Source organism: Crocodylus siamensis, chromosome 12 (assembly GCF_052110815.1).
Source record: "Crocodylus siamensis isolate JL-2025a chromosome 12, ASM5211081v1, whole genome shotgun sequence".
NCBI lineage: Eukaryota > Metazoa > Chordata > Crocodylia > Crocodylidae > Crocodylus > Crocodylus siamensis.
The window spans coordinates 50920102-50945397 of record NC_143406.1 but is presented as its reverse complement, the minus strand read 5'-3'; the positions used below and the strand labels follow the sequence as shown (position 1 = coordinate 50945397).

The 25296-nt window shown below is 46.7% G+C and overlaps 1 protein-coding gene and 1 long non-coding RNA gene across 6 annotated transcripts in view; both read right to left on the bottom strand.

Moving 5' to 3' along the window:
* Window positions 1-325: 325 nt before the first annotated feature.
* LOC149855207 (uncharacterized) lies at window positions 326-14138 on the bottom strand. 3 transcript variants are annotated; one of them, XR_016438762.1, is made up of 7 exons: window positions 14098-14138; window positions 13299-13491; window positions 8373-8510; window positions 5907-6008; window positions 2397-2530; window positions 1580-1714; window positions 326-1171 (listed from the first exon to the last, which is right to left on the bottom strand). It is a non-coding gene; the product is annotated as an uncharacterized LOC149855207 (long non-coding RNA). The 3 variants fall into 3 exon arrangements; XR_016438760.1 differs by having other exon boundaries at window positions 13996-14131; XR_016438761.1 differs by lacking the exon at window positions 5907-6008 and having other exon boundaries at window positions 13996-14131.
* Window positions 14139-17478: 3340 nt separating this feature from the next.
* UNKL (unk like zinc finger) overlaps window positions 17479-25296 on the bottom strand; it is an 85962-nt gene continuing 78144 nt past the window's right edge. For all 3 annotated transcript variants that reach the window (XM_090023306.1, XM_090023309.1, XM_090023308.1), the window contains 4 exons: window positions 24816-25046; window positions 23847-24049; window positions 22748-22999; window positions 17479-22373 (listed from right to left, as the gene is read on the bottom strand). In XM_090023306.1, coding sequence (XP_089879432.1) covers window positions 22218-22373; window positions 22748-22999; window positions 23847-24049; window positions 24816-25046 — 842 coding nt within the window. In that variant the 3' untranslated portion in view covers window positions 17479-22217. The remainder of the gene's footprint in view (window positions 22374-22747; window positions 23000-23846; window positions 24050-24815; window positions 25047-25296) is intronic.

The following is a 25296-nucleotide window of genomic DNA, read 5'->3' as shown; positions in this document are numbered from 1 at the left end:
TGCTCCTTTGTAGTTCAAACCCAACAATACCGGAAAGTACCACCCCCCCCAGCCCCCGGCTCTGCGCTCAGGTGACTCAGCCTGCACAGGCAGTGTCATGTCACCCAGGGGGAAACCTGCACCCACATCCCACGGCCACAGAAGAAAAAGGATTGTGACTTACGTGAACTCTGCTTCCCCCCCCGCCCCCAGTGTTTCCCAGGAACCTCACAGAGGGCAAAACAGAGCCATTCCCTCACCTCTGTGCCTTACCCCATACACCTTCTCCCGCTGCAGACCTGGAGGCACTTTGCAAGGCGCTCTGTACAGCAAGTTTCAGCTCAACTCCATAAAAAGGTTGTTCCTTCTTGAGGGCAACTGTGCACCCCTTTACATCACCTCGCCACATACACAGGAGGCAGTGTGGCTATGCAGCAGAAACAGAGACTGAGGAGGAGAGAGGGGGAAAAAGGCCCCGAGACAGATAAACAGGTTCAAGCTGAAACAAGTAAAGAGTACGCAGGCATAAAACTCTCTTCCCCTCCTCCCTTGCAACGCTCCACGTGCAGCTGGGAAATACTGGTGGAGCCAAACTGCAGACTGGGATGGGACAAGGGGTTTCATGGGAGGCATTCAGGGGAAGGGTGACACAGAGGCTGACAAAAACATTAGGGTCATGAGCACTGGGGTGCTGGCCACAGGAACATGAGGGGTGTTGAAGCTGGCAGAGGTCCAAGTGCTCAAGACCTAATCCAGGCAGAGGGAGGTACAACAGCACATCTCTGGGTCTCAGCCACTGGTATCAGCCTAGCCCAGAAGCAGGCCATTGCTTTTGCACGGCTCTCCTAGTAGTTGGGAAGCAAGAGCTGCAGCTGCTGGAGGTGCTAGCTTTGGACACGTGCAAGCGAACAACGTGCATCCAGTCAAAACCCGAAGCAACTGCAGGCACGTTGTGTTCCCTGACTGCGTCCAAGGCAGGAACGCGCAGGTAGCCACTGCCAGGGCTGCCTCGGATATTTCTGAGAGACCGGTGTGGGCCCCAAATGCCCATTTCTCAGCAGCCTGTGCAGGGACCCATTGCAGACGTCACAGCTGTCGGGGGTGCTTCTACCCCAGGCCTTTCGGTGCCAAATGTCACACCGCACCTCCTCACCAATAAGCTGGTTCCAAGGACCGGAGCACAAGGACTAGCCTGTGAGAAAGGGCACACGCACATCAGACACGTTCATGCAAGGTAAAATGCTCACATTGTTAACCCCAACACAGATAGCGGTAAGATGACCCTGCTGCCAGCGTCGGCCATTTTCAAGGTGCCTAGGCTGAGTTGCACATGTGCTGCTAAGCACAAGGGCCGAGGCTTTGTTCCGAGTAACCGCAGCATGAACCTTTGCAGTTGTGATGACTAACTTGGGCAGCAAGTAAAAGAAACCATCAAACAATTAAACAAATTATAAAGCCTAAAAGGAGCTAACAGACCATACACATACATCAGTGATCCATATATGGAATATCATAGCTTTATCTTTAGGTAGCAGTGTGGCAATTGATTTAACTAAATATATTGCATGTTATTTTCTATAATAGATATATTTCTGCCTGCCTCTGAACCCTCTCAAGGTTGTCCACATGCCTCTTGAAGTGTGGCGTCCAAAACCGGACAGAGTACTCCAACCGCAGCTTGACCAATGTCGCATAGAGGGTACGCATCACCTCCCTGGACCTGTTTGTCACGCACCTGCAAATGCATGATAAAGTGCGGTTAGCTTTACCCAGCGCTTTGTCATGTTGACGACTCGCGATCGTGTCGGTGTCAACCGTGACTCCGAGATCCCTTTCTGCTACTCAGCTGCTGAGAGAGCCCTCCCTCAGCCTGTACACGTGCTGGCGATTCTGTCTCCCTAGGTGCAGCGCTCGGCACTTATCTTTGTTGAACTGCATCCTATTCTGGTCTGCCCACTTTTCCAACCCGTCCAGATCCCCACAGATTTGGTCCCTACCCTCTAGTGCACTGGCTTTCAAATTTTGTTTTTCACAGACTGCTTGAAAATTACTGAGGGTCTCAGTGGACCACTTAATCTCCATCACTAGAAAAAAAATAATTAATGCAGAGATTCTCAGTTGTTCTGCAACCTTTCTGAGGACCACCTACATGGAGCTCGTGGACCACTGCTGGTCCACGGACCACAGTTTGAAGACCTCTGCTTTAGCGAGCTAACTTTATCCCATAAATTGGGTATCATCTACATATTTGGAGAGAGTGCTTTCCACGCCCCCATCCACATGGGCAATGAAGATGTTAAACAGCACAGGTCGAAGGACCGAGCCTTGTCAGACTCCACTGCCCGCATCTTTCCAGGTCGATACCAACCCATCCGCTGCCATTCTCTGGGTCAACCCCATGCCATTTTGCCACCCACCTGATCGCGTAATCATCTACGTGACAGTGGCTCAGTTTATTCATTACATCAGAATGAGATACCATATTGAAAGCCTTTTCAAAATCCAAGAAGATGACATCTACCTCGACTCATGCAGCTAAGTATTTCGTGACCTGGTCATAAAAAGAAACAAGGTTATTAGTCGGGCAGGATCTACCTGTTATGAATATGTGCTCACTGCCCTTCAGCATGCCCCGCCCCCCTCCACGACCCCCACAAATGTGATCTTAATGTTTTCAAAGGTTTTCCCCAAGAAGAGAAGTGAGACTAACTGCTGTCTAGTTACCCGGATCCTCCTTTCCCTTCTTAAAGATAGGGACCACATGGGCCCTTTTCCAGGCCTCTGGGACCTGAACTGAAGGCCACGAGTGCTCAAACAGCCATGCCAGGGGCTCTCCTATGACGGCTGCCAAATCCTTCGGTACCCTTGGATGAAGATCACGACTTAAAACACTTCCGAGTGCCTCTGCGCTGAGCTGGCACAAACACTTGGTGGGCCGGTGTCCCTTTTACGCCAGTCTAGCATCCACCTGAGAGATCCGTCTGATCCATGTTCAGGAATACAGAAGCAAAAAACACTCACTGAAGAGCTCTGCCTTGCCCCCCACCCCCGCAATCTATCACTACTTGCCCCAGTTTGTCCTGTAGGGTTCCTATGCTACCCTGCACCTTCTTTGTACTCCCTATACACCTGAAGAAAGACTTTTTAGTTGTTTTTAATTTTTGTTCCATGTCTGCTTGGCCCACACTTGCAGAGAGGCAGTTAGAAAGGCTCAAGTAGGTATACTCTACCTTGGTAGATCCCACACGCTGCCACAGTCTATATGCCTCTTTTTTTGCCCCTAGGCTTTCCTGCATTTCCCTGTTCAGCCAAGAAGGTTAATTGGCCCCTTTTCTGTGCAACAGGATCATCTCCTTCTACACCTGTAGGATCGCTCCCTTTAGGAACAACTGCCCTTCCTGGACTCCCATCTCACTAATGCTCCAGTTCTTCAGTGCCTCACTAACTAATCTCCTGACCACACTGAGCTCTAGGACTCCTGCCCTACCGGTTATCTTTTCCACCCTATGCCACATAGGGAATCCAATCAGTGGATGGCCACTGTCCCCTAGGTGACCTTGTGTCAGTCGATCCCCTACCAGGCCATCCCCTGTAGCCAGCGCCAAGTCTAGTAAGGGGTTTCCCCTAGTGGGACCATATACCTCCTGTGTTAGATGAAGATACCCTTTCCAACAGTTAACTAGTAATAAGCTCGCATTGACAGCACAAGCAATGGCCTGAGAAAATGCAATCAGATTCTGTTTCTCCAGCCTTTAATACTAGATGAGACCAAAGATAAGTAACTGCTTCCTGGAAAGGTGGGAAAAAGCAGCTTAAAACACCAACTGACTTTTGGTTTGGTGAACCTTTGTAAATTAAAATAGGTCTAGACAGCAGAGTAGAAGAAACTTAACACAGGGCAAGGAGCATTCCCAGGTGGGTAGGGAAAGAGAGCAGCACTGCTCTTCCCTTCCAGAGTTGTATTTTTCCCAGGGACACAGGCCCCAGCTCATTGGCATCTCCCAAGTCCAGAGGAAAATGGCTTCACCATTCCCAAACCTCCAGGGACACAAATCTGCTTGATGCTTATCGGAATATCCGTTTAAAAAACCAAGCAAAAACCATACGTAAACATTAGACATGAACAGAGGAAAGCTTTAAAAGACCTCTGCAAAGTGGAGACAACCTGCTGTTAGCCTCCTCCTCCCTCCTGCATCTTCCCAGCTGGCACAGGCGAGAATCTGTATACCAAACATCTCAAACTCCCCTGAAGTTGAATTAATGTCCTGCGCTGCTTCCTGAACAATAATAGGTTTTTTCCATTTCTTTTTCTCTTTAAAAAAATGAAAATTTGGTGCTTTGCAAGGTGCTCTATAGACAGGTTTCAGCATCAGCACACAAAAGGGGAGTGAAGGGCACTGGCCTTGAAGGGGGTGTAGCTTGGGAGAGAGGGGCAATGCCATGGGCAGGGCACCGGCGTGTTACAGCTGCTCAATGCCACAAAGCGATGCAGGGAGACAGACAGTTTTACAATGGTACTCCTCCCTCCAGCTGCTCTGTTCCCAAAAGCTGTTCAGTATGAAACACTGTAAGTAGCATGGGCAGATGAGGCCCAGGGAGGGGCTTAGCCTGGCCTCTGGTGCATCCCGCTGCCTCTGGGCATGCGGCAGGGTGTGCCTGGACTGGCTTTCTAGGCAAGGACGGGTGCTTCCCGTTGCTTCCGCCACTGCCCCAAACCCAAGCTACTGGCAGGGACCCACATGCACAGCTCTGACTCCATCCAGCCAGTGCCCGCTCAGGACCAGGCCTGGCAGAGGGGATGAGCTCCAGCCCAGCCAGATCCCATGCACACAGCCAAACCCCAAACATGCACACCCACACTGAGCAGCAGCCATAGCTGCTGCAGGCAAACGCAAGCTCGTGCTCAGCGTGAGGAACAAGCGGCCCTGCACCCTTCACAGCTACCAGGTCCTTCTGGCTGCAACCGCTATGAGCCTGAGGCTGGACTGCCCTTTGACTCCTTTGCAAGACCGCCATAGCCCTGCTGCATGGCCTGAAAGCAGCAGCGATGGCAGCAGAGAGAAGCCCCAAGGCAGCCCACATGTAGACCTGCACAGCTGCAGGAACAAGGGACTGGTCACGGTGATGAAGAGGAGCCATGTTTCCCTCATGCCAAGCAACAGCTGCTGCCGCTGCTCAGTGTGCACAGGCTGTCTGGAGGTGGTGCGCAGCGGGCCAGGGTTATGCACACACATTCCATCCAGTCAGCTTTGGCCAGGGAGAGTCCAGAGCAGGTGCAGGGCAGGCTGGGGTCAAGGCTTAGGCTGCGCACTGTTGGCAGTAGGGGGAGGAGCCGTAGGGCACACAGGATCCAGGATATTCAGGATCGGCAGCGCTGCCCGCTACACCTCCCTGGTACCACCTCTGTGGCCCACAGGCCCAAAGAGCTGCCGGTCCCTGCCTTACACCAACGTCCTGCACATGCGCAAGACACAGGGAGCACAGAGGAGGGGAGAAAAGGAAAACTGAAACAGAAACACCTTAAAGCCAACAGAAGCAAACAATTAAACACCTTAAAGCCAATTACGCAACTGATACATACATATTATACACACACACACACACACACACGTGTTTCATTGCAATAACAGAAAAAGGAGGGTTTAGGTTTGGGTGGGGATTTAATCAGAGAATTTATGATTTTCTTTTTTTAAATGAAAGAAAACCAGCATGCCTAGTAATAAGTTAAAAAAAATGCTACTTCCCAAGAATTCTGGCTCTAAGCTGGCCAAATTGTCCCAACCATAAAAGCGCTGTAGTCTTGTCTCTCAAAACACTGAACGGTACACTCGGTTCTCAATAGCCTGCATCACTGAGTAAAAAACCCTCTACGTAAAGGGTTCCATCGTACACAGGTGAAACTGTATAAAGGAAAGCCAGCTTCTAACCTGCAAGTGTCTTTCCAGTGCCGAGCAGCAATGGCTACAAAGGTGGCACTGAATATGCTGAGGTCAGCCAAGAAAGTCCTGGGTTAAACTCACTGCTAGTATCTAAAAGGTAAAAAAAAAAAAAAGAAAAGAAAAAAAAGAAAATTAAAATCATATTTCTCCCCCATTCACACTCTCAGAAGCAATATCTGGAAATTTTTATCTGAAATGATTATACAGCAAAAGCTCTGTTAACCGGCATGAGTGGAGAATGGGGGGGAGCCAGCAGGTATCTAAAATTTCCAGCTATCTGAGACACGGTTTTTCATCCTTTTTTAAAACTCCTCAAGAGCGGAGGGGAGGGGAGATGGTGGCAGCAGCAGTACAGGGTGGCAGGTGGCGGTGGCAGCCACCACATGCAAGTTTTCCCTATCGCCTCCTGCGGCCAGCCAGGAACTCTGATCAATAGTGGATTCTGGATAGTGAATGCTGGTTAATGCAACTTTTACTGTACCTGAGGGTCAAATGAGGCCCCGCAATGCAAAGCCGTATTCTGTGACTGCTAAAGTACCAAGGGTCTGTCTTAGTCCATGGGGAAGACTCTTACCGAGTCCTGAAGAACCCTCGCCTCTTTTTTGCTACACTACATTACACGACATTACCTCTCCTTCCATATTCTCTGAACCCAGAAACAGTTCAGTCTATCACATCAAGAGTAGCAGGTCAGAAAAGTTTCAGGGCAGCTGAGATGTATAGTTCAATGATGACATCCAATGCTAACGAGGTGACTTCAGGTATGAACAAAGGTCCCAGGCCCCAACTGGGTTGCCCTGCTGTCTACAAAATGAGCCAAGAGATCCTTCTCTCAGAGAACTGGGCTGGAATACAGAAATTTCAACCAGAAGTCTACAAAATCCCCAAAGGCAAAGATGTGGGATTCTGGAACTGGCCTCAAACCTAAAGGCCAGATTGCGAGGGGCCCTGGCACTGGCCCCCTGGTACTAAGTCTATGTACTCTTCGCTGTATGTAGCTGCTCTGGCCAAAGGTCCCCGATTACTAATGTCCCAATAATCCGGTGTACATTTTATGGAGGAACTTGCTTTGCCTCATCTTCTATTTCTCCAGAGACATCCTAGGTGTAACACGTGCATCTGCTTTTGCCAGAAGTGGGCAAATATAGACCAGAGTCTGGATGTGGCCCATGGAAGGACTTTGTTTGGCCCAGGGCGGGCCCTCAGTCCTACCTGACACGGGTGTTGTCCAGCCCGTGGCGCAACCTGCCGCCCCCCACCTGCATAGCAGGGCTGCAGCTGGACAGTCTTTCTAGCTCTGACACAGCTCTGCCCCCATCCGCCCTGCTCCTGCTTTGGACTTGGCGGACAGGACCATGTCCAGACTACCCAGGACCCACAAGCACAGCCCCATCCCTGGCCTGCCCCACACGTGCTCCACATTCGTCTACCCATTGTAAGCAGCAGGAGCAATACCAGCGGCAGCCAAGCAGAAGCTGCTACTCGGCACAAGGGAACAGTGGCCCCGCACACTTCTTAGCTGCCAGAACCTTCTTGCTGCAGCTGCTCAAAGCCAACGTCCAAACTGCCCTGCAACTCTGCTAAGCTGCCACTGCTGCCCTGCTGGGCAGCCCAGAGGCGGCTGTGAGGAGCTGCAGGGCAGCCCAGGTGGGGACTCCAGATGGCTGCAGCAAGAAGGGGTTGGCAGTGGTGGGGAGAAGGCATAGGGCGCACAGCTGCTAGCTATTCAGAGTGGGCAGTGCCAACCAGCCCGCTGCAGCTCCCCAGAACTGCCTATCTGGCCCACAGGCCCACATACCAGGCTGTGCTTGGCTTACACGAATCTCCAGCATATACACGAGACAGTAGCAACACAAGGAAAGGTAGAGGGAAAAAGGGGAACTGAAACAGCTAAACAGCTTCAAGCTGAGAAGCAAGGAGCTGGGTGGGCAAAGAAGCTTATTCCCCACTCTCCTGCAACTGTCTGAAGGAAGCCAGGAAACAGGGGTGCAGGCCTATGGCAGATTGGGACAGAACAAGGGATTTCATGGGAGGCCTTCAGAGGAAGAATGAGACTAGGAGAGGCTGACAAGGGATGTCAGGTAGGACAGGGTCACAGGGGCTGGGTGGCTAACAAAAGGTGAAACCTGCAGAGATCAAAGTGCTCAACACCTCACCCAGGCACAGGGAGGGAGAATACAAAGCCTGTGGGATCTGGGCCCCCGGGATCCTGTGAGCCAAGGAGCAGGCCACTGCTTTTGGAGGGTGCTACCAGCAGTTAGAGGCAAGAGCCTCAATCACTGGAGGCATTACCACTGGAGCAGGGCACATGAACGACATGGATCCAGGCAGAAGCTGAGGCAATTGCTGGTGCGTTCTGTCTGCTGAGCGTGTCAAAGCAGAATCATGTACTTACCTGTCACCCATGGTGCTTTGGCTGTTTCCCAGGGACCCCCACAGGCGCCGCACACCCACCTGAGTGCCCAGAGTGACCCTTGCAGACACAAGAGCTCCTGGGGGCCCTTCTGCCCCAAGCCCCGCTTCCGTCATCTTGCAGCTCGTTGCGGGCTGATGCAAGTTGCTGGCTCCAAGGACAGGGGGATGAGAAGTTGCCTGCGAGCAAGGGCAGACCCACGTTAGACAGTTCCACATAGGTGAAAACACACGCGCCGTTCGCTGCACCGTCATGCATCAGATGACCACCATGGGCCAACCCAGCCCATTTCCACTAAGGGTTCCCAATTCACCACACAAATCACATTTTTTTTTTAAAAACACATATTCCTACAAAAAAAGTTTCAAAATCACCATGCATCCTCCTTCATATGACATAAGCATATTTCCATATGCTTACCCAATCACCACAGATTTCTGCACAGGTTCCCACAAAACAGTAATCGCACAGAACAGTTCCCAAATCACCCTAAAATTACCAAGCCATTTTTCTACAAAAAAATTCACCATATTTCCAGAGACATTTCCACAAGCATTTCCTCAATCACCTGTTTTCCAGACAAAACCTCTATATCTCCAAAAAAAGTCCCAAATTCCACAACAACAACCACATTTCTACACATTTTGCACAAACAAGTTCCTAAAAGTCTAAAATTACCACACCATTTTCTAGTAATTCACATTTCCACAAACAGCTCCCAAATCATCAGTTTTCCACACAAAATCACCACACTTCCACGTAAATTCCTTCCTCGCCACACACAATCAGGTCTTTCACAAAAACCCCCCAAACATTTCCACAAACAAGCTCCCAAATTCCCACAAAATTCTCCCAGTACCATATTTTCCCAAATCTTGCCACAAACACATCTCCAAATTACCACAAAATCACCAACTAGCCACCAAAAATATCCCCACACTTCCAGGAAAAAACAAAGAGAGGGTATTCAAATCACCACAGAACAGTTTTCCACACAGAAACCACCACATGCCCTCAAAAAGGCTTCCAAATCCCCACACCATTTCCCTCACACAACACAAGCATATTTCCACACTTACCCAATCACCACAAGATATTCCACACATCCCACAACACAGCAGTTGCACACAAGAGTTCATAATTCACCCTAATATTACCACACCATTTTTCACCTACAAAAGCACCATATATTTCCACAAAGAACTACCAAATCACCAGCTTTCCACACAATATCACCATACTTCCACAAAAAATCTTTCATCACCACACACAATCAGGTCTTTCATAAAAAAAAGGCCAAAAAACAACCCAAACATCTCTACAAACAAGCTCCCAAAGCCCCACAAAATTCTCCCAGTACCATATTACCCCAAACCTTGCTGCAAGCACATCTCCAAATAACTACAAAATGACAAACTTCTCACCCAAATAGTCACATGTGGAAAAAAAAAAAAAAGCAGCTTCTGAAGTCACCACACAAAATGGCCTGTTTTCTACAGAAAAACTGCCACATGCCCTCCAAAAAGAGGTCCCAATCCCCACACAATTTCTGTCACACAACCAAGCCGTATTTCCACACACCTACCCAATCACCACAAAACATTCCACTCGTCCCAGACCACACCAGTGGCACATAAATGAAAAAACTTCATTAATCACCCTAGTACTACACCATTTTCCACACACAAAAATCACCAACAGTTCCCAAATCATCAGTTTTCCCCCCACAAAAATCACAGTATTTCCAAGAAAAAAAGGTCTGCATGTGATCCACAAAAATAATCCCATTTCCAGGTAAAGGTCCCAAATCCCCACAGGACTCTCCCAACGTCACAATACATCCCCAAACATTTCCACAAAAACACCACCAAATCACCACACAAAATGACCAAGTTCCCACTAAAAACATCATGGCACTACCAAAAAAAAACGTTCCCAACTCACCACACAAAATGGCCGGTTTTCCACACACAAACCGCCACGAGCCCAAACAGGTGCCCACAAAAAAGGTTTCCAAATCCCCAGAGAATTCCCTTCACACAACGTAACCGTATTTCCATACACTTAACCGATCCCCACACAGTTTTCCACAGCTCTGGCAACACACCAGTCACACCAAAAAGTTCCTAAATCAGCCTAAAATTACTACCCCATTTTCCATACACAAAACCACCATATTTCCACAAACAGCTCCTAAGTAACCAGTGTTGCACAGAAAACCCTATATTTTCAAGTTAAGGCCCTGTACCACACACACAATTAAGTCCCCCCCCAAAATCACATTTCTACACATTTCCAAATAAAGGTCCCAAATCCCCACAGAATTCTCCCACTACCACCATCTTTCCCAAAACATTTCCACAAAAACACCTGCAAATCACCACACAAAATGAACACAACCCTACCAAAAAAATCACCAGACAGCCAGAAAAAAAAAAGGTTCCTAGCTCACCACACAAAACGGCCAGTTTTCTACACACAAACTGCCTCAAGCCCACATGGCTCCACGTCATTGCACGCAGGCACCTTTCCACACAGCCCCTGATGACTCTGAAACGCGTGCCAGCCTGGGACCTTCTCACAAAACCTGGACTGTGAAATACTGATGCCGACTGCACAGCGCAAAAGGCTGCGAGTCCATGGCTAGGCCATCTGAGGAGAAATAATGAGGTCTCCCTTCCAGCTTATCTTACTAGATTCATAATCATTTCAAGCGGACTCCCAGCTGTCTGGTATGCATCTCTGTGAAATGTCTATCTTTGATAAATTAGTATGGCAAATATTTCTTCTGCAATTAACTTGTGTTTATGTGCAGGAAGAAACATTCGCCATTTGGAACAGGTATCTCCTCCCTATTTAGTTTGGTTTCTGTTATTTTCTCATGATTTACCTCGTTTTCCAGGGACACTAGTGTTTTTCCAGGTGGTTAATCAGTTTCTAGATGCGTTCCAAACTTTGTAGAAATGGATAACCTCTCATCGCTGAGGAAGGTCATTCATTCCAATTGGAACTTTCTGACAACCAAGAATGGGCATGCTGATTAACGGGATGTTCCTGGCAATCACTGCTGGGGACTCCCTTGATTTCTACAACTAAAAGACGACTTTGAAGATGATGAACTAACGGTATAACAAAGCCAGGGAAACTAACAGCATGTGCTTCAACAGTGAGAAAATCTTTGACACCAACTGCTGCTGTGCCCAGCCTACCTGAGAAGCTAAAGAAAAATACCACCTCTTAGACACCTGTTTGGTGAGAAATCAATCACCTTATAACTAATTACTGGACTTTGTTTTGGATAGGGCTCACTTAACTTGACTATGAATACTTGTAGTAAATAAAGCCTTTCTATCGCTCATTCAATGAGGTGTCATGTTAATCCCTAGGCTAATCCAGAACCCTAGGTTTCTATTTGCTAAAACACACCCCGCAACACTACCAAAACACCCGCTCCCCCCCTCCCTCCCCCCAGGTCCATTTGGCACTGGGGTCCTTCCTGCCCACACCGCCACTGCCCTGGCCACGGCCGCACCACGCGGCCCTGCTGCACTGACCCCCCCAGGAGAGCGGTGACAGTTCATGCATGGGGTGAGTAGAAGGGCCAGGGCAGGTGGTGCAGAGCAGCATCTCAGCAGCACCAGCTCCAACGCCAACGCCCGAGGAAGCGGCCAGGCTACAGGACCACACACAGAACACCCGACCACGCTGCACGCCGCTCCGTGCCCTGCCCTGCACGTGCCCACGGGAGACCCCATCAGCAGCACCGCTGTTTCTGCTGGGCAAGTGCTGGCCTGGCAGCCACGAGGGCCATGCACAGAGGCTTGATCAGCTCCACCCTGGCCCCCTCGGAGACTACCCGAACACATGGGCTCAGAGCTGCCGCTTGTGCCCGGAGCGCGCAACAGCGCTGGAGCCGGGCTGCTGTTGGAGCGCTCCCACTGCCCACGGCAGGCACAAGGCTGACACCAGGATCCTTCCTCAGAGCAGCGCCCAGGGAATGTGTGTGTGCGGCCAATGCCAGATAACACCGTGGGTACCCACCAAACACACACTGTTCTAATGACCAGAGAGCCTGGTTTTCCCCAATACAAAATTGCTCATTTTCCGATAAATAACGCCCCCCACTAATTCTCTGATAAAACCTCCAAAATCCATGATTAAAGTGAAAGGCCCCTCACTCCTCCGCAAGCCCTCACCTCCCCAGCCCTGTCAGCGGGAGGCCCCCACTGGCAGGGCTACATGGCCCAAGCCCACAGCTCCCAGCCCCTGGCAGGAGGCAGCAGCTCCTTCAGTGGAGCAAAGCCCAGCACCCCCCCATCCACTGCCTGCCTGCTGTGGGCTCAGGTGGGAGGCGCCAGCTCCATGCTGCCGCGTGCATGTCTGAGGGACGGAGGGACCCATGCCCCCCCGATCTGTGCGTAGTGGGTGGCAAGCTGCCAGCTCCCAACCTGCTGCCCTTCCCCAGGGCCTCTGCATCCCAGCAGGTGACCCATTTCTGCAGGGACGTACAGAGGTCTCACTTTTCTGTGGGAAGAGGAAAACCCAGATCCCTGCTGACAGAGCAGAATTTTTTGCCCTTTGTCTCCTGGGAAACAAAACCAGATAAACAGCTTATAGCTGACAGAAGCAAAGAGCAGGGGGCAAAGAAGCAGTCTCCCCCCTCCCCAACAACTCTCTAAAGGAACAGGGCCTATGTGGCTAACAAGTGCTGAAGCTTGCAGAGATCAAAGTGCTCAACACCTGGTCTAGACACAGGGAAGGAGAATACAAAATCTGAGGGGTCTGGGCCCCCACTATCCTGCAAGCCAACGTGCAGGTCATTGTTTTTTGGAAGGTGCTACCAGCAGTTAGAGGCAAGAGCTGCCGTCACTGGAAGTGTTACCGTTGGAGCAGGGTACGTGGATGATGTGCGTCCAGGCAGAAGCTGAGTGTCCAGTGAGCGTGTCAGAGCAGAATCACATACTCACCTGTTGCCCACGGTGCCTTGGCCGTTTCCAAGGGACCTCCGCAGGCCCAGCACACCCACCCGTCTGAGGGCCCGGAGCGACCTTTGCAGACACGACAGGTCCCGGGGGCCCTTCTGCCCCAAGCCCCAATTCTTTCTGGCTGTGGCTCCTTGCTGATACGCTGGCTCCAAGGATGGGGGAAATGAGGAACAGCCTGCAAGAAAGGGCAGATCCGCATTAGACAGTTTCACGTGAGTGAAAATGCACGCACCATGTACCGCACCGCAGTGGATAAGATGACCCCACGAGCCCAGAGCAGCACATTTCCATCAAGAAGTCTCATATCATAACACAAAATGGGCAGTTTTCCACACAGAAACCAGCACATGCCGTCAAAACAGATTTCCAAATCCCCACGCAACGTAACATTTCAATACTTACCCAACCACCACACTATATTCCATTGGCCCCACAACACACCAGTCACATAAAACATTTCCCAAATGGCCCTAAAATATCAACCCCATTTTCTTTATACAAAGTCACCATATTTCCACACACTTTTTCACAAACAGTTCCCAAATCATGAGTTTTCCACACACAATCACAATATTTTTCAAAAAAGGTCCTTTATCACCACACAGAATATTCAGTTTTCAAGCAAACATAGGAACAAACCCCCATAATCCCACACATTGCAACAATAAAGTTCCCATACCTCCGCAGAATTCTCCCGCTGTCACCACATTCCCACAAACGTTTCCATACAAAGCCTCCAAATCACCACACAAAATGGGGGGTTTGCAACGAGCCTACGCACCTGCCCGTACAGCTCCGCTCCCCGGCCCGGCCCGGGTGCAGACGACGCCCCCCAAACACCCCCGTCACCCCGGACGCGGAACCCCCCGCGCCCCCGCCGTGGCACAAGGCCAGGCTGGGCTGGGCTGGGCCGGGCGCCCCGGGGGGCGGAGCGCCGACACGGGGCAGGCGCGGGGCAAGCGGCAGCAGGAGCGGCCGGCCGGCGGCACCGCGCACAAATCGGCAGCGGCGCTGCGGCTTCCGGGGCGCCTCGGCCTGCTCCGCCCCGAGCCCCGCTCACACGTGGCTGCTACCACAGCCGCTCCGGGCGCTCCTGCCGTGGGGAGCGCGATCTCCCGAACGTGGTCGCCACAACAGCCTGTCACAGCTCTCGCAGACCGCGCGGTCTGGGCCAGCAGCAGGACGTGGGCTCCGGGCACCGCAGACCCCTCGAGTGCATGCGGGCAGCTGACCGGGGCTGCTGAGGATCGCAGTCGGACCAATGGGCGCACAGAAGCCCGCGCACCACCCACCAATTCCTGACAGCCAATCAGAATGTGACCAAGGTAAGGCTCCTGGTCCCGCCTCCCCCGGCACAGGCCAATCAGAACGAAGAAGGGTGGAGTGGTCGTGACCCCGCCCAAGCGGTCACTCCACCCAATCGCCTCACACCTCACTTTGGCCGAGGGGAACACGAGCCTCCAATCCCGGTCTTGCTGCGCTCCTCGGCCCTGAATCCATGTCACTGAATCGTGTGTCCGCCGCGGGCACTGCCCGAGTTCCGCCGCGCACGAAGGAGGCCTCTGTTCTCCTTCTATCGCTGCCTTTATCTCCCCGCTGCCTGAGCAACCGGTGCGCAGCCGGAGCCGGGTTTTTTTTTTTTTCTCTCTCTCTGCCCTCCTGTCTTGGCTGCAAAGCCCAGGTTCAAAAGCAAGGGAGCAGCATAGGGGAGGTTTTTATTTTTTTCTGGCTTGAAATCCCGGCTGCTGCGGGAGAATACATAAACATCTATATCACTATCGTCATCTATAGAGACCGAGTGAGAGGTAGTAACAGGATCATATACAAACACATTCTTATTGGAGACATCTCTGTACAGTTTCAGGTTTTTCGAAGGAAGTACACAGTAAATAAAACCGTCAGGTGAATCTCGTTCTCAATATTACATTATTTTGCACCAAAGATCCCAAACTCTCCCGCAGAATTGAACTGATGTCTTGTGGTGCTTTCTGAACAAGAGGCTTTTCATATCCATTTCTCTTAAAAAAAGAGAAAGGTGGTGCTTTACCAAGTGCTCTCTAGGGAAGTTTCAGCACCAGCCTAGAAGCAAACAGTTCTTCTTGGGGGCCCCTGTGCACCCCCTTAGACCACCACCCAGCATGTCGAGAAGACAGGGAGCCTACGTAGGCGAGAGTAGGAGAGAAAAGGGGCACTGGGACAGACTCAGCTTCAAGCTTCAACCCCAACCTCAGAAGAGAGCCCGACAGGCCCCGCAGGGTGGGGAACGCAATCTCCCGCACGACCCGCTGTGGCCGTCAGACCAGCCTGCCGCAGCGCTCCGGAACCGCCCGGGTACCCGGGTCAGCGGCGGGACTTGGGCTCTGCGTACAGCTGACCCGCGACCCGAAAGACGAACAGCTAAAGAGGGCCGCTAAGCATCCAAGTCAAACCAATCAGCACTCAGGAGAGTGCAGACTATTCCCTGGCAGCCAATCAGAATGCGAACAAGGAGGGCGTGCCCCTGGACCCGCCTACACCGGCAAAGGCCAATCAGAGCAAAGAAGGGCGGGCCGGCTGATTCCGCCCAAGTGACAACTCCACCCAATCGCCTCCTGCCTTATTATGGCCAATGGGAACGCGCGACTCCGATCCTGGGCCTGCTGCGCTCCCCGGGCTGGGATAAACGTCCGGGAAATCGTGGGTCCGCCCCGCGGCGGTTTTAGGCTTCTAGCTTTTTTACGCTTTTAGCTTTTAGCCTTTTAACCGCCAGGAGACAGCGAGCGCCGGACGCCTAGAAGGATCCCCGTCCCGAACTGTTTTAATTGATGTCTTCTGGTGCTGGTCGCCCTTCGCTACAGCGACATCGACTACCAGCAGGCCTCACCCTTTTGGGGGTGGTTTGGACTGCAGGTTCCTCCCACACCCCATCGGGGGTGCGGACGCTACGTTCACCCCCGGCCGCCATCCGCAGGCGGCCCAAAGGGACTGGCGGCATTGCCGCGCTACAGTCGAGGACATCAAATAGTCCCGAGCAGCGCGAACCCCGCCTGGCGCTGGCCGTGAGCACTGCTCCGGTAACGCCCCGAGCGAGCGAGGCCTTGTTTCTTCTGTCTCTTTCCTTATTACCCGCCTGCCTGAGCTACAGGTGCGTGGACCCCACCAGCTTTTTTCCACTCGCTGCCCTCACCATTCGGCTGCAAAGCCCCCATTGAAGCACAGGGAAAGATTTTCTTCTCTTTGCCTTGAAAACCCAGTGCAACGCGCAGGTTGAAGCGCAGGGAGGGCGGCGCGGAGCCGGCTTTGTTCCGGGCTCCAAGCCCCGGGAGGGCAGCGCGGAGCCGCCTTTATTTCCTCCGCCTTAAAGCCGGGCTGCAGGGCCCCGAGCGAGCCACAACGCGGCAGCAAGGGGCTGGTTTCTTCCCGGCGATACCCCCGCGCTGCCGTGCCCGGCGTGGCCACAGGAGGGCAGCACTCAGCAGGGATTTCCCCTCCGTGCGCCCAGGTCGGAGCACGGGAGGCTGCGCGGAGAAGTGTATTTCTGACCCTCGCTCTGCACAATGTCCCCGTTATATATGTATAAGCTGCATTCGTTAATATAGCTCGGGACGCAAACATCGGAATACATGCATACCTATCTCCATCTCCTCTCCTGTAGACAGTAGTAGGTCTTTCTCTCTCTCTCTCTCTCTCCCCCCCCCCACCCCCACCCCCACCAAATTCAATTTCCCAAAGCAAGCACACAACGCTTAACACTGTAATTTCAATCCCCTCAGCTGAATATTTTACTTCATTTACAGCAACATTCCCCAACTGTCCACTAGACTTGAAGTGATTCGTTGCACTTCTTACTGCACAACAGGTTTTTCTTTTTCCCTTCAAAAAGGGGAAACTCCACAGAAATCTTGCCACGCAACGAGCCCGCACGGTCAAAAGGGGACCCGGTCTCCCAGTTCCCCGCAGCACAAGAAAGTAAACAAAACCCACTAAAGAACCTACTTTAAAGAAACCCAATTATGTTAGAGATGCGTAAATCTGATTCCAGAGGATTAGTCTAAAAGCAAATTAGCAAGGAAAACCTTTTCTATTATATGTTTACAAATTAAAATCCAAAGTTCTATTTTTATATATAGAGAGTAAATCAGATGGCCTCAATGTCAGCAGTCTATGAAGACAAAAATAAAGATCAAAAATTTTATTTTCATATTGATAATAAAAATAATTCCATGAATTCTGTAAACCATTGCATAAATGCTATAGTGTAAAAAAGTTTTAACAAGTGTTAACAATTTTAAACAACTCACTACAAGTATATGATTATGCATTATAAATAATACCTTCTGTATTAAGAACAATTCAATTCACAATATCATTTCTGCCTATACACTCAGAACATTAATGCTTCCATAAATTAATACAAGTGAAAATTTCATATTCAGTTAAGGTCTTACGTTGACCACAGTTACACAAATATATTGTGACAGTAATAATATTTCTACTTATATTTAATACTAGGATATTCTGCATGGCAATACATAACAAAACAGATATGTTTTAATAATTTGCTATTGAAAAAGACTAATTTTAACAAACCAGTAACATGCATTTTGGGATCTATCTGAAATCAGCAAATATTCTGTTAAGATTACAGTTCTTAAATGTTAAACCCTGAGAAACTGTAATTTTAATCTGTTATTCCCCAGGATAAAATTGTCATACATGTGAGAACATAATGGCATTCACATAAAAATTTGTACTTTTCCACATACTTACATGAAAATTGGTCACATTTTCTTCAAATACAAAAACAAACCTAACAAGTTAGTGTATTTTATATAGTATTTGTTATTCCAACAAATTATGCTGTATTTTTGCTAAAATACATTTAGTGCATTTAGTTTCCAGATAGTATGTCACCAGGACAAGAAAAAAAATCAGATGTAAAGATTTCCCTTTTAATATTTTTTCCAACAATCACCAATTTAAACAGCACATACTTCATTCTCCTGCATTTAAAACTGTCACTGTAAAATGGATGCGATTATTCCTTATTGGAGTTCATTCGCTCAAAAGAGATCAAACAAACAAACAAACAAAGAAAATCTTCCTGATAAATTCCTTGCAAAAAAAAAAGTGTTCCTTCAAAACTTTATTATAGCATTTTCATGTGAATGTTCAAGCTGGTGTGTGTAATTACCTAAGGGTATTTAATAACAACTAAAAATAAGACGCTCAGTCTGAGAATTTAAAATCACAGAAACTTTTCTTTGGTCTCCCGCCCTCCCCCTTGACAAAAGATTCAAATTTTAATGCATCCAAAATTCAATTCAACAGAAGCTGAGGGGAAACGTGCAATTTGTTCCTCATTGGTAACTATACATTACTTAATAATTGGCTGATTCCATCCTTAAAAGGCAGCATCTGCAAAAACTCTGAATGATACTGTGACAATTTGTTTTGCCCTTGCTGGTAACTCTTGTTTGGTGGCATCTGCTAAAGACTTTTTTTAAATATATATGAAAAAGAAAAGACCAAAGAAAAATAAAACAGAGAAAAGGCTTCAGGATAATGGGTAATTATACAAACATCTATCTAGATATAGAGGTATCGATCGGATCACTGTCCCTGAGCTTCGATTCAGCCTGAAGATTTGATGCTGAGTCGGAGAATGAGAGATTCGGATATCCATGCAGCTTTAAATGTTTTTTTGGGGGGTTTTCAGTTTTTTGTTTTGTTTTTTTTGTTTGTTTGTTTTTTTACATACCTCGAGGTACCAGTGCGGCTTGTGAACACCGCGATGCTGGGGCGCATGGAGCCTCCCACAACAGTCCGGGGGGACCCTGGCACATGTTTGGTGGCAAACTCGGAAGTGGACTGGAAATACTTCTGGTACGCTTCCAGGCCTGCCAGAGAGCATACAGCTCCCCCCTCAATCACCTGCAGAGACCCCAGGTGTTCCCCCCAGACCCAGGAGACACCAGTCCCCGAGCTGGGGGGGGGGGGGAAAACGCGCGAGGATGACAACGACAGCCCCGCCCACGCCCCCCAGCAGACCCAAAAGTGGACCGGAAGCGCTTCTGGGTCTGCTGCTGAGCGTACTGGGGAGCCCTGGCACTTCTGTGGGACAGTCCATCCCATCCACCCCAGCACTGCAGCATTCATGACTGGCCTGCTGCCTTGAGGTATGTAGAAGAAACATTTAAAGCTGTGCCTATGTCCGAATCACTGAATCTTTCCAAATCTATTTGGAAGGTTCCAATTCAATTTGGAGAGATTAAAAGGGTTCTCCAGTTCGATTTGGATTCTGAGATTTGGCCACCAAATCAGGCTGAATCTCTGCCAAATCAAATCAGAGACCAAAGCTTCACACAGCTCTAATATCTATATAACTCTACATACCTATATATCTATACATATAACAAAGGTAACACAAAACTGTACGTCTACATGTTTTAAATAAAGAACTTAACAGTGATGCAGGAGGCCATGTTTCATTAGGCAGGATTTCATTAAAATATTAAAAAGAAAATCTTCACTAAGAATTTTAGTTACTTCTGTAAGAACAGCTGCACAACATGGTTCCATATTCTACATGGATTTAGTATAACATTCACTGAAATCAACTGCATGTTTTAAAAACATTTACAAAAATTTTACACATCACTTCCTAATTTGGTCACTTAAAAATGTCTTATCTACTTACTTTGCTTTAGCCAAAATGTTATTAATATTCAAAAGAAATCTTTGGCAAAGATTACACAAGTGTAGAAGTACATTAATACACACAGCAAAGCTTAGTGATTGAAGTACCGTTTAATTTAAAATATAAGCTAATTCCACTTCTATTTTAAAGAAAAATCTTTCAAAAGAGAAAATATGCTTTGGAAAAATGAAATTATATTGTAATGTTATGCTCATCTCATAAACAATTTTGGTAGGATTTTTTTTTTTTTTTTTTTTAATAATTGAATGAAAAATGCATCAAGCTACACTATTATGCCCAAGTTTAAACCCTATTTAAATCCTGTAAAAGTGTGCTACATTTGCCTTCATATTTCTAAATTTTCTATTAAGTGTTTCTGTTAAAAAAAAGTTCATTCATTTGGAGTTTTAGCTGCTCCCTTTCTTGCTTTCAAACATTCTCCATGTTCTCACAGATTGATATATCAGTAATCATGAGATGATGATTCTGTATACTGAATGATATTAAGTGTTTGTTTTTGCTAGCCAAGGGTCTGCCCAACATCTAGGGATCTTAGTCGAGATGCAGTGATTTCACGGAGCCTGGAATTGGGGCCTGTATTCTTTAACACTGATACAGATATCTAAGACATGATGCAAGAAAATGTTTGGTGTATACTCGTTTTTATTGCAACACAACTAACCTTCAAAAATTAAGTTCTTTGCTGTTTATATAAATGAACTTCTTGCATTGAATACTATAAGATCGTGGTATATACATTATGTAACACAGTAGTAGGTCATTTCCATTTAAGTTGTACTTGTGTCACACCTGCACTTAACAAGAAAAAACACAGGCTAACTCTTCTGTAAAAGAATGTTACATAACAAGAGACAGTGTAACATACAGTAACTAACTTCTCCTGAATTGCATACTCCTAACCATCATTGTTAAACATGAACAACCTTAAAAAATAATTGTATAAGAGCACCATTGCCTGATTAAATATTCCAAGAATTCTGCAGTTAAGCTGGGGGGAGGGTGTACGTACATTACACACACACGCACGCCCTTCCTTTAAAAACAAATTACGATATTTTTGTCCTTTGCAAGGTTTTATACTGAAATTCTATTATTATACAAAGGTGATCATTTTATTTATAGAAATTGTTTACACGAGGCATTTCCTTCATGTCTTTTGCAATTTTAGTGGATGCAAGGGATAGGTATCTGAAAAAAAATGACCAGTTCCTAATGGGTACCACACCAGCTAGGAGTTATAGGCATACTTCTCTTCAGACTACAAACATCCAAACTGGGTAATGCAAAATGCACAAGCATTTGAGAAAATGGATTTGTTTAATAAAATTAGAAATGTATCTGAATATGTAAGCCTATGTGCCTTTCAGTGTTACCTTCTCTGCTGGTATACTTATAAACACAATTAGTTTTTGCTGTAAGTCAACTTGAAAATTGAAAAATTCTAGGCAATTCCCATTTTTATTTAATTGTTCATTTAATAAGTAATAAAGTCAAAGTATGAAATCCAACTCCATATTTACCACACTATGATTTAACAATAAAACTGATATGAAATATTTTAAATTCACAGTACACATAAAAAGCTTCATTTCATCGCATATTAAAAAACAAACATAAAACCTAGAAAGCAGCTTAAAGCAATTTATAACATAACCTCTTTAAAAAAAAGTTAACAAAGTGCTTTTACGGTAATCAAATTTCTTCAAATAGCCAAGTAAACAGTAGTGTTAGACTGACTCCAAAATACTGGCACTGGACTATATAGCACACCATAGACACAAGGTGAAGGGTGGGTCCTCTTATTATCAAGCACTGTATTTACACGGTAACTTTCATAAATTCTGATGCAGAGTAGAGGCATAAATCCCTCATTCAGGCATTGTGGGTAAGGACCCTTAAGACATGATTATGTTTGAAGAACTGAACCTGAGTAGCCTGTGCAACAGGAATGCAAGTAAAAATTGAAAAGGCCAAGTGAGGAAAGGAATAAATATGGAACTTTAGAACCTCATCATAGAAAAGGCAGCCAAACCTCTTTTCCTATATTGGGGCAACAGGAAAGAACACCTCTTAAGAAGTCAAAATGGAGATCAGTCTAGCACTAGTAAATGAATTAATAACTACATATACAATTTTTATATAAAATACTAGAACATAAAATATTTAATTCATTAACATTACATAAGTACCATGACACAGTGTCACCATTTATTTTTTGTCGTCTTGCAGCAAGGACATTCTTGTTGTTTAGCTGCACAGTGTTCACACAGGACATAATGTTGGCATGGCTGCAGGACAACGCTACGGTTATGTTCTCGGCATACAACACACTTCTTTGAATGGTTCTGAAAAATTACCTGGAAAAAAAGAATTGCTCAATAAAGAAAATCCAAACGTGCAGCATCTCATTTTGGCAGTAATGCAAGGATAAATATTTACAGCTCTTTAATTGCCAAACTGTTGTCCACTGCACTGAAGCTGGTTTAAAACTAGAAATCTGTGAAGAATCATTTGAGTTGGGGAAATTCGTATTTCAAGCCTCAACTTACCCGAACTTGGTATTCTTTCAGTGAAATTAAATGCTCTATAAACACTCTATATAATGGTGTTAAACTGTCCATTGTTAAACAAAAATATAGTCATATCTACATATACATCTATATATACACAACCGCTGATTTAACAGAATTAACAAGGAATTAACACTATCCACAGTGTGGATAAAACTCACCTCATCTATTGTTTCTAAATCCAAATGGAGCTGACTTTGTAAAGAATGAAGCTTTGGTAAGGGTATTGTTTCTATATCTCCATAGCTTTTCAGATGAGGCAATGGAGCGGATAGACACACAAACTGTTCCTGAAGGTTTTTAAACTTATTTTCCACTTCTTCTTTTTTCCGAACAGCTAGCTGTTTTTCCGTGTCTGCCACATTAGCACGTTCCTTGGCCTCTTGGGCCTCTTTTTGCCACGCATCACATGCCTATTACAGAAAGATTTATGGAACATGATACAATATTTTGTAAATTAATAATAGAGGCCTAAATATAAAAGGTCCTCAAGATGCATAAAATATAGATCTTCAGCTACCACATGAGCTTATGGTTTTCTTCATTCTCTCCATGCCTCTCACCCTTTTTCATCTCCTTTTGATTTTTGTCTAAATAAGGATTTCATCTCCAATTGTCTATAAATCACTAGGAACACTCATGAGGGAGTATGTATACATGAAAAAAAATTAATCAAACAACCCTCATTTGATAGCAAGAACTGAAAACGCAAACGGTAGTAAAGCTACTCTGCTGGCTATTCCCCTAAAGCAGAAAGCACTAAAACATCTTTGTCCTCTGTAGTGATGTTAGGAGAAAGGAGAGAGCACCTAAAAACGTATCACTATACTCTACTCCCAATTGTGCTTTTGTAGGAGTCAAGCAGATAACAACACTAGTTCCTGAATGCTGGGGAAACTGGATTACATGTCTAATCTGCTCCACATCATCAGCCATGGAAGAGTTGTGGCCAGGCTTTCTGCCCTCTTGAGACTTGTTGCCATTTACTGAAACAATACTACAGGCCACTGTCAAATATGCTCCCTGAAGCCATTTGCTTACAAAGGCAGAATGACTTGAGGGAAGTGAGCTGCCTGCTATAGCGTAATTCTCCCAAGCTAATTTGAAGATGAAAGGCCAGAATTCAGGATTGATTAATCTGGCAGAATGAAATAAAATCTTTCCTTTCCAAAGGTGAAGATTTAAAGAGAAAGAACAAAGCAATACACATTTTAATTAAAAATTATTCAGGAAATGAAACTCAATTTAATATTAACATACCTGCTTTACTTGCCGCCAAGAATCTTTCCATTGTTTTATTTTTCTTTTGGCATCATCCAGTTCCTGTCTAACTCTAGTTAACTCATTTCCACTGGTGCTTGAGCTTGCTGAGGGTGTGGTACCACTGCTCAAGACAGGAGAGGGACTAGGAGAGAAGCTCCCAGTTACAAAATCCCAAATGCTACCTGTAACACCATTTAAACCTGCCAAGCACAAAAAATAAATACACTGTACATCTCCAAAAAAAACCCAAAACCCCCCAAAAAAACCCCACACCTGAAAAATTAGTTAACTACTAATTGTTTATATTGGTTTCAAGATTTGTAACAAAGATATGTAGCATTACATAAAACGATCAGCTCTTAGTTCTTACTTGTTTTTTGACTACAGAAAAATACTAGAGCAATTCTCCTGTGGCAAAGAACTCAGGAGGACTGCAACAGGGCAGAATGTCTTTGATACTATGGAATCCTATTTTAAATCTCACACATCTATCATGTGAATCATGCTTGCATACCTAACAACACTAACGTTGTGGCACCCTTGATTGGCTCTCAAGGCACCAGGGTGATTCTTACTTTTTCCAGTTCAATTGTTGGATGGGCTGCCCACTGCTTGCGTACCACGTACCCTCTCCCAGAATTGTTTCTTCTTTCTGCTAATAATCTCTTCATGTTTTCCCTTCCCCTCTCAAAAGTTGTGTGCAATAGAGGGGCTACTTCAGGAAGCAGACTGGCAAAGCAAGGCACCATGGAATGCTTTGGGGCTGACCAACTTCCAGCTATGTTTGCAGGGGAAGGCCAAATTTAACTTGAAGTACTTCAAAGTTATCCCTGGTTTCATCCAGTTATTTGTTATACAGGCCAAGCTGACTTGCAGCACTTAATGCTGTGCTTCTTCTGTCCACTCATTTTTAGAGTGCCTTTCAGCCATTTGAAAAGTAAAGGATTAGCTCTTAAAATAACTTACCTAAAGAGTTATGAGAAGAGGCTGAGGTGCCTAACACACTATGTTCTGATTTCAAAGGCTGAGGCTGCTGTTGGTGAGGAGCCATAGTGGATGAAATAAAAGACTGAGACAACGACTGTGAAAGAGAACTGAGTGGAGAGGTTGAAAGGGAAGATGATGAATGTAAAGATGAGGAACGAGCAAGAGAACCTGGAATATTGACAGGAGCTGAACTTCCCAGTAATCTTTGACCTACATAAAAAAAGAAAAAAAATGTTATGAAGTAACACATGGTTGACTTCCTAACTCCCATCCCCATTGAAAAAGGTTGATCAATTCTCTTACTTGTGTAAACAGAGTTTTCCAATGGCAGAATGAGTATTTTATTTGGATCATTGTATATAGTTCGGTTTAATGACTAATTCACTTAAAGTTGAGAACATAAATGGAAATTAAAACATAAAACAGAAAATAACCCCCCCTCCAACCCAAAAATTTATAA